Source organism: Lycium barbarum, chromosome 7, assembly GCF_019175385.1.
Source record: "Lycium barbarum isolate Lr01 chromosome 7, ASM1917538v2, whole genome shotgun sequence".
Taxonomy (NCBI): domain Eukaryota; kingdom Viridiplantae; phylum Streptophyta; class Magnoliopsida; order Solanales; family Solanaceae; genus Lycium; species Lycium barbarum.
In genome coordinates this window covers 113,916,673-113,926,416 of record NC_083343.1, presented here as the reverse complement: position 1 = coordinate 113,926,416, position 9,744 = coordinate 113,916,673, and the positions used below count along the sequence as shown (strand labels likewise).

The window sequence follows — 9,744 nt, the reverse complement described above, 5'->3', positions numbered from 1 at the left end:
TTTTCTTATCATCAATATATGTAAATTAGGGTGCCATGCAAAAATGAAGAAAACTCTGTCAAGTTTACAAATTAACTTGGCAGATGGGGTGAGACCAAACGTCATAAGGTAGAAGGAAATGGTCAATCAATCAAACAAATACTTGACCAAGTCATTGTGCACAATTTCTACATTTCCAAATACCAAAGTCGCATACTCTACATTTGATTAAATATCAGATTGCGTTACTCTTTAGGCAAAATGTACATGCCGTCATTAGCCGGCTGATCACTTCCCAATTTTAACATCCTATAAATATGCAATCTTCCTACATGCAACCCTTCAAAACATCTAGCTTAACAAACATTCTGCAACAAATAATCAAAAATTAAGAAAGCTTTCAAAAGTAGTAGCAATAATAAATTAAATTCCAAATGGCCTTGAAAACTTTCTTGATTGCACTTGTTGTAGTTAGCATAGTTGTTGCTTCAGCTATGGCAACGGAGCATTTGGTTGGGGATGATCAAGGTTGGAAACTCAAATTTGACTACAATGCATGGGCTGAGAGCAAAGAGTTCCATGTTGGAGATAAGCTCAGTACGTTATTTATCCTCTTCCTGTAATATTCTATGTTATGCCTTCATTTTTTATAAGGACATATAAGGAATCTTAGGATTTACTTATATACATTAAAAGTGCAAACAAGAAAGATTATATTATCAGTATATTTTAATCTAATTATCAGTATATTTTAATCTATTGTAGCAGGTAATTTGTCTATTTTTTCATGATTCTAATCCACTTTTTATGAATGATTACAGGTAATAATTATTATTTAAATGGCATGATAGCGCAAAAAAGTTCTTACATTATCAATGTAGTTTTACTTGTTATAATAATTTACTTACCATAAATTACAGATTACCAAATCATTCTCGTAACAGAATATTACTTGCAATTTATAAGTAATCTGATAGTGTAAAAAATTTTAAAGTTGTGAATATGTAGAAGTTAAACTCGCTTAATTTTGGAATCATAAGGAACAAAACTTTTGTGGGTGCAGTTTTCAAGTACAAGGAGGGAGTTCACAATGTGTACAGAGCTGATTTGACAGCCTTCCAAAACTGTGCACCAGGTGCCAATGTTGAACCCTTAACTACTGGAAATGATGTGATTGAGCTGAAATCTCCAGGGAAGAAATGGTATTTTTGCGGAATAAATAACCACTGTGATCAAGGCATGAAGGTCGCCGTTAACGTTCTGTCAAGTTCCCCCGGCTCATCAGCTGCCTTTGGGATAAGTCCTTCCAAATTTGTTGCTATGATGGTTGCTGCATTTTCCATGTTCTTGATCATCATTCCTTAAGACTATTGTTCTTTGGTTAATTAATTATATTATTTCTGTTCTTTTCTTGAACTTGATTTTTTTTTCATTATTTCAAAGTTTGTAATAGCAAATTCGGAATATTAAATATTTGAATGGGCGCTTAATTTACGCATACTATTAGGGCCTTTACCTGTTATAGCAAGTAACCTGTCTTATTTTTTAATATTACAAATCCCATTTATCTACTTATTAATTATTCCTTTTTGCATTCAAATTACTTATAAGGATTCGATTCAAATTAAAGATTACTGTAGTGGCCTATGTCATTACATTTAGGCATGGCTAACTCTGACATTTAGTTCCTCCCTAACATTTTATAGTATCAACAAATAGTAGATTAATTTGGAGTTATATACTTCACCAGATATGCATTAGTTATGTCATCAAGGCTATTTTTTGATTTGTTAGGTCATTATTAACTCCTGAAGGATTTTTTTTTTTTCATCTCCTGAAGGATTTTATGGATGAGAAAATTCCAAAGTACATTTTCATGCATCCACACTTACTGACACTGACTCTAGTTAAATTTGAAAAGAATACTTAATAGCTTGACTCTAGTTGATGAAAATACTTAATTATTAAGGGATTTCAAATTTTTAGGTAGGCGGTTAAAAAAAACTCACCCGCCTTGCTAGAATCGTTTGTAGTCATAGGCGATATATATTGAAGGGTGTTTACCCCGGATTTGGATAATCAATTAAATTTGTAAGTGGGTATAGGATATGTGCTTGGGTCTCAATGTATATTAGATGAAGGAAACAAATGTATAGATGTTTTGTAATAAAGCGGCTGACAATAGCGACTTGCTGTGGATATGAACGTTTATGAGTAATATGAAATATTTGATGGGGAAATACAATAAAGATGAAAGCAAAAGGTTACAGCCGAATCCAATATTTAGGGAGAAATTGTATATATTTGCTATTACAATTGTTCTTGAAAGTGAATTAGCCAACCCCCTTAAAGGAGGGGAATGGGTTCTATTTATAGTGTTGCCTCCAAGGGCCTTACACAATTCAAGCCATTAAAATAATAATAACAAGGATAACTCTGAACGGATTTGGTGAGATTAGGTTGACCGTACGGTCTGACACACGTATGGTTGGTGGTTGACCACTACAGGACGCTACTGGCGTATGGCTCGTGTGCAACGGCTATACCGGACCAACGGCCCAGATACTCGGGGTAACGGCCTCGAGCAACTCGGTGATGGAGGACCCGGACCAACGGTCATCCCGATCAGTTCCGGACAAGAGTTCCTCCGGTTCAGAGTGAAAGTCTTCGTGTATGCTCTTGCTTTCCCTTCTTCCTCCGGTTCCCGTTTCACCGGTTTGACTCATGTCCGGTTTTTACCATATACAAAGGGGCCGTCGATGATTTAAGCCAAAATAGAGCTAATCAAAAGATTCGCAAGCTCACTAGGTTCAGTAGAAGAATTGGGAACTTTCTTATTACCTTTTTGAAGCCTTCCAGATAAATTCTGAGCACCTAGGAACTGCTGTTAGAGAAAATAAAAACAGCAAAAAGTGGTTTCATTCACAAATTAAGGAATTAAAAGTAAGACTTCCCCCATTTGTATACCTTCGGCTGGGAATTGAACTAGCTGTCTCACACGCAAAAAGACAAGGTATGCCTAATGGTTTATGTACCTAGAAAATTTATGCCAATTTAGGTGCTTCATGGGGGAAGAGCTAGGATGAAAGGCACAGTGGAAACAGAAACCAGCATCCAGATTCTTAAGACCTATAACTCCAGGAAATACAAGTACCCCAATAGCTTGGGGATATAGGCCGAAGGAGCTCAAAGAACATAATTTTCATTGGGATATATATGTTTGAACTAGTTTTGGCAAGTTTACTCCACCACTCATATGTAGTAACTCATCCGGTACTGTGGCAGGTTTGCAATCTTGTGTGGTCGAAGAACGCGAATGAATTAGTCAGTACTCATGGTTACTCGCAAAACCAAATAATACTTTGGAGGTATCCTACAATGTCCAAGGTATTTCACCAAGTTTTTGAAATGTCTCTCTGCAGGAAAAACATTATATGAACAGACATTATTTGTTAGACATATCATATTGTTCTAGTTTTCATTATATGTTTTTTTCTCTATTATTGCAGATAGCTACTCTGACGGGCCATACATATAGAGTCTTATATCTTGCCATATCTCCAGATGGACAGGTAGCTGAGCAAAACTAGTTAATTGCATCTATTTCATCCTATTATCGCTTAGTTACAGCAGCAGCAGCTTTATTTTCTCTGCTTTGATGTTTCTAACTGGCATTATCATCTTTGCAGACGATTGTGACTGGAGCAGGAGACGAAACACTTCGGTTCTGGAATGTATTCCCTTCTCCTAGATCTCAGGTAAAGCATATGTAAAAGAATATTAACTTTCTATCTTATATGGTACCTTCATATTTATGGTTTTACAAAATGCAAAGACATCTCACATGTGAATGAAATTGGCTTTGCAGAACACCGAGTCTGAAATTGGGGCATCTTCTCTCGGTAGAACACATATTAGGTGACTCCGTTGTAATTATTTTGAGTACCCATGAAAGTTGTTTATCATGAAGCACAAGCAATGAAGAGGAGCGTTTTGATCGTTTGATGAGAGATACTTGTAACGGGAACGAGTTGTCGGAATCTGTAAAGCTTAATGTGCATCTCAATATTATGTATTAGAGTGATTATTCTGTGAATAGATCAAGGTGTACAGTTAGAGATGTTATTTATTTCTCAGTAACCTCTCTCGGGGCGTTGTGTAATATATAAAGAGGGGGAGGGAGTTCTTTTGGGAACATCCAATTTTACGCAAACTTGTGATCTCTTGTAGATAAGGTTTTTCTTGTTTGTTTTATCCCTTCTGATTCATTGCTACAAACTGAATATTGAACAAGCTATAAGAGTAAAGCTTTAAAAAGATATGAAAGGAAGGAAATGAAAGCAAATAATAAATGATAATGGAAGGCAACTGAGCTGCTGTGCTTTTTTTTTTTACGAGTGTTGGGAAAAAAAAAAGTGATACAATCATGGTCCCAATTCTCTAGTCGATGGTCTATTGGAAACAACCTCTCTACCTCACAAAGGTAGGGTAAGGTCTGTGTACATTCCACCCCACCAGACACCACTTGTGAGATTACACTAAGTATATTGTTGTTGATGTAATCATGGTCCGGGTCCTATCACGGACAAAGCTTCTATTTAAGTTGGGAGGAGGTGTAAAGGCATTTTTTTGCGCGGATTGCCCTTCTTTTGGGGTGGTCTTTAAATTTTGCCCCTCATATTTGTGGTTTTTAAATTTTGCCCCCCATATTGCTGGTCTTTAATTTTTGCCCTTCGCGTTGCAATCCTGAGCTTCGCGCAGAAATCATGAGATTCTGGGTTCGAACCCCCGCTCAAGCATAAATTAGAAAAAAAATCGCAAGGCAAGGTTTAGGTCGCGTGTATGCCGAACCCGGCATACACTTGTAACTATTCCAGCAGTTTGGTCTATAAAAGCAACACCCTTTTGTGAAATTATCACACACTGAAATCCTTTCGCTGTCTACTTCTCAATTATGTTTTAAGACACTTTTTTTCTGCAAACTCTAAACTCCATTCGACCACGAGTATACACTGCAAGAAAGTATAGAAATGACAACAAAAAATTTAATATTTGACAACAACTTAATTTTATTGTTGGCAAATGAACTTTTTTGTTGCCAAACAATTTAATTTTTGTTGTCATAGTATTGATTATTGTTGCAAAAGGTACTTTTGACAAAAAAAAAAAAAAAATTGTTGCACGTCGTTGCAATAACAGCTGTTGGGAAAAGTTTATACAACAATTTTTTTTCCAAAAGTACTTTTTCCAACAATAATCAATCTATGACAACAAAAAAATTTTGTTGCCAAATATCTTTTGTCTTGTAGTGATATGTGTTTGGTAGTGTTGTGGAACCTTGTAGAGCCAGTCTTAACGATTTGCATCCTAGTCATGCCAAAATCACTTTCAAGACAGTGTTCCCGCCAATAGTATTTTAATCGATAAGTTTTTCTGTCACACCCCTTTTTTTTTCTTAAAAATAAATTTGATTTGTTTTTATTAAAAAGGATTTTTCCAATTAAAGTGACATTTTGAGAAGGAATTATTTATTTATTACAGAGTGCCACTTGGAATTGAGTTTTGGTGTTCCAAGTCACCTTATTGAATCCCTAATCAAAAGGAAAGTTGACTCTTTATTTATTGGTCTGCGAAACAAAAGATCGGGTAAGGAATTATGTTGACCGGGGAGAAGGTATTAGGCATTCCCCAAGTCCCGTGGTTCTAGCACGGCCGCTTTATCGACTTATATCCGGCTAAAATCAATTCTTGGATAAAATGTATTTATTAGCTATGCCTATGATTTGCTTAATATTGTTTACCTGTTACTAGTTTTGACTAAGACGCGTAGTTGCTACTTCAATCTCGATACACAAACAATTTATAGCTAAAAGTATTTCTCCACTAATTAAGTAAAATAAAATCCATTAAATAGTTGAAATATTGTGATTAATTGATTCAACTTGTAAAATCATCTAGTGCCAGAGTGCAGCCGGCATGAGCATCTTTAATTTATTATTTATAAAATAGCTTTGTCTTGAGGCATCAGCAAACTCTTTGTCCATTTCTTCTTTAAAATAAAATCAAGTATATATGATGGATATATTTCTTACAATGTCTTCTTTGTCCTCTTCCTGCCCCAAATTTAAATATCTCAAACTTGGTATTGGAAAAACACTACAAAGCTTCCACTCTCCAATATTAAATACCAAGAAATTAAGCTTGCAAATCTATTCCTCCTACACACATGAAGTAAATATCCATACAAACAGTAGCCATGCACGTCCTAGATATCTAAAAAAGATCACTCCACATTCTAAAAGAAAAATTAATCTAAGCTATATTCATGATACTATCTATTGTTCCTTTCTTTTCAAATCCAACCCCACAACACGTTTTTATATATATTTTTGGGTCTTGCCATATCATGATAGTATAATTCTATTTGCTTAATAAAAGACTAACTATTTAATCTAAGTAACTGTTTCCTTAAACAACTATAAATTAAGAAAATATATTAAACCAATAAAATTATATTATGCTAACACATGAAAAGATATTTCAATAATAAAGACCTATAAACCCGAACACATTAACCAACAGTGAGTCAAAATACTATATACTTGGTCTAACTTAGTTGAATTGATGTTAGTTTCATTATAAACTTATTCCTCTCTATTTTAACTAAGCATGGATTTCAACCAACCATTTAACACGCAAGAAATAGTCACATATGCTATACCGATTTTGTACCATATTTAACAATACAAAAATCTGAATATACTTCACATTTTACATCAAAGAAGAACAGTTAGACACATATGAAATTTGCAAACTTCATAATATTGAAATAAGGTCTCATATAATCATGATATTTAATCATACAAGGAAGATGGACTGTTACTTTTGCGTAGATTAATTTGCAACAAGAAAACGGCTATACTCTAACGATTTCCAAAGTTAACAGTGCTAACTTTCTGGTCCACAAACGCAAAACCGTGAGCAGAAACCTCGAACTCCAACTTAGCATTCAAACCAAACCTTTTCGAAATTGGTATATTTTTTTTGTCTCTTTTCTCTCAATGTATTTTTTACTGTGTATTTTGCTCTCTTTGCTTACTGTGTTTTTTTTTTCTACTGCTTCTGATGTGTTTTTCTCTACTCTCTGTTGTCTTTTTTTTTTTTTTTTCTATCGTCCTATGTGTTGTGTTGCCTTATTTATAGTGTATGTGTGTGGGTGTTCTGCATAATTAAAGGGACGTGTGGGAGTGGAAGGTTAGAGGATAATGTTTGGGGAGAGTTTAAAGGGGTGAGGGGTTTAAAAGAATTGGGAGGATTGGTTTTGGGATAAGGATTTGTTAAGAGAAAGAAAAAAAACGTGAGCGGATAAGGGATGGGATTTGAGGGTAGTTAGGAAAAAAGGTGGGGAGAGAGGACGTGAGGAAGAGGGAGTATTTTGTTTTTTCTGAGAATTTGTAGGGGTTCGGGGAATTGGTTTTTGGGTTTGCAGGTTAGTATTAGGTTAGTAATTTTCTTTCCTTTCCCTTTTTTTTTTTTGTAATATATATAAAAAAGAACTTTAAATAACTAAAATAAGATAAAATTAAGCTAAGAAAAATGGAAAATCACTAGCTTATTTATTAAAACCTAAATTAGAAGAAAAATATATTTTTTGTCAATTTTCTATTATTTGGAAATGAGGGCAAAACTTACCCTAAAATGTGACTATTTTTTGTAGCTTTCGATCTTTAAATGCAAAACTTACTAAAAAATGAGATAAAAATTAAAATATCTAACTAAACCTAAAAGAAATATTTAAATGCTAAAAATGGAGTAAAAACTTGTGTTCGGTCAAAAATTAGGTGTTCACATTTTCCAATTTCTCAATTTATTCATTGTCGATATGATACTATTAACACTTTTCCTACACAACTGAACCTATTATTATTTACAAAAAACATAAATATATATGTGAAATATCACTAATATTAATGAATATTAAAATATGATTAACCTATAATAGTAGAAATGCATTGGCTTCAATGACAATTAAGAACAAAGGCTAAAGCGATCAAGCTTAATTAATCCTGAATGTCGCATGTGCTAGCAAGAAAGATCTGTCTCTCTTCTTCTCGTCTATTCTTTTTCTTATCATCAATATATGTAAATTAGGGTGCCATGCAAAAATGAAGAAAACTCTGTCAAGTTTACAAATTAACTTGGCAGATGGGGTGAGACCAAACGTCATAAGGTAGAAGGAAATGGTCAATCAATCAAACAAATACTTGACCAAGTCATTGTGCACAATTTCTACATTTCCAAATACCAAAGTCGCATACTCTACATTTGATTAAATATCAGATTGCGTTACTCTTTAGGCAAAATGTACATGCCGTCATTAGCCGGCTGATCACTTCCCAATTTTAACATCCTATAAATATGTAATCTTCCTACATGCAACCCTTCAAAACATCTAGCTTAACAAACATTCTGCAACAAATAATCAAAAATTAAGAAAGCTTTCAAAAGTAGTAGCAATAATAAATTAAATTCCAAATGGCCTTGAAAACTTTCTTGATTGCACTTGTTGTAGTTAGCATAGTTGTTGCTTCAGCTATGGCAACGGAGCATTTGGTTGGGGATGATCAAGGTTGGAAACTCAAATTTGACTACAATGCATGGGCTGAGAGCAAAGAGTTCCATGTTGGAGATAAGCTCAGTACGTTATTTATCCTCTTCCTGTAATATTCTATGTTATGCCTTCATTTTTTATAAGGACATATAAGGAATCTTAGGATTTACTTATATACATCAAAAGTGCAAACAAGAAAGATTATATTATCAGTATATTTTAATCTAATTATCAGTATATTTTAATCTATTGTAGCAGGTAATTTGTCTATTTTTTCATGATTCTAATCCACTTTTTATGAATGATTACAGGTAATAATTATTATTTAAATGGCATGATAGCGCAAAAACGTTCTTACATTATCAATGTAGTTTTACTTGTTATAATAATTTACTTACCATAAATTACAGATTACCAAATCATTCTTGTAACCGAATATTACTTGCAATTTATAAGTAATCTGATAGTGTAAAAAATCTTAAAGTTGTGAATATGTAGAAGTTAAACTCGCTTAATTTTGGAATCATAAGGAACAAAACTTTTGTGGGTGCAGTTTTCAAGTACAAGGAGGGAGTTCACAATGTGTACAGAGCTGATTTGACAGCCTTCCAAAACTGTGCACCAGGTGCCAATGTTGAACCCTTAACTACTGGAAATGATGTGATTGAGCTGAAATCTCCAGGGAAGAAATGGTATTTTTGCGGAATAAATAACCACTGTGATCAAGGCATGAAGGTCGCCGTTAACGTTCTGTCAAGTTCCCCCGGCTCATCAGCTGCCTTTGGGATAAGTCCTTCCAAATTTGTTGCTATGATGGTTGCTGCATTTTCCATGTTCTTGATCATCATTGCTTAAGACTATTGTTCTTTGGTTAATTAATTCTATAATCTCTGTTCTTTTCGTGAACTTGATTTTTTTTTTCATTATTTCAAAATTTGTAATAGCAAATTCGGAATATTAAATATTTGAATGGGCGCTTAATTTAGGCATACTACTAGGGCCTTTACCTGTTGTAGCAAGTAACCTATCTTATTTTTTAATATTACAAATCTCATATTACACTTTGTTATTCTTTGAGTTACTTGAGTCAATATATTATACTAGGTGACAAACAAGTTTTATAGCTAAGAAAAAAGTGACACAAGTTACTATTA

At 33.9% G+C, this 9,744-nt stretch overlaps 3 protein-coding genes across 3 annotated transcripts; all 3 read left to right on the top strand.

The window, feature by feature from the left end:
• The first annotated feature begins 413 nt into the window (after positions 1 to 413).
• On the top strand, positions 414 to 1,344 carry LOC132601776 (blue copper protein 1a-like). Its single transcript, XM_060314842.1, has 3 exons — positions 414 to 576; positions 745 to 747; positions 1,043 to 1,344. The coding sequence occupies exons 1-3, from the start codon at positions 414 to 416 to the stop codon at positions 1,342 to 1,344; spliced, it is 468 nt and encodes a 155-aa protein (XP_060170825.1).
• Positions 1,345 to 2,756: 1,412 nt separating this feature from the next.
• Positions 2,757 to 4,282, top strand: LOC132602453 (B-type cell cycle switch protein ccs52A-like). The gene is made up of 4 exons (XM_060315300.1): positions 2,757 to 3,366; positions 3,489 to 3,551; positions 3,669 to 3,737; positions 3,848 to 4,282. The coding sequence occupies exons 1-4, from the start codon at positions 3,196 to 3,198 to the stop codon at positions 3,899 to 3,901; spliced, it is 357 nt and encodes a 118-aa protein (XP_060171283.1). The 5' UTR covers positions 2,757 to 3,195; the 3' UTR covers positions 3,902 to 4,282.
• Positions 4,283 to 8,514: 4,232 nt separating this feature from the next.
• On the top strand, positions 8,515 to 9,445 carry LOC132601775 (blue copper protein 1a-like). Its single transcript, XM_060314841.1, has 3 exons — positions 8,515 to 8,677; positions 8,846 to 8,848; positions 9,144 to 9,445. Exons 1-3 carry the CDS (start codon positions 8,515 to 8,517, stop codon positions 9,443 to 9,445), a joined length of 468 nt encoding a protein of 155 aa, XP_060170824.1.
• Positions 9,446 to 9,744: the final 299 nt, after the last annotated feature.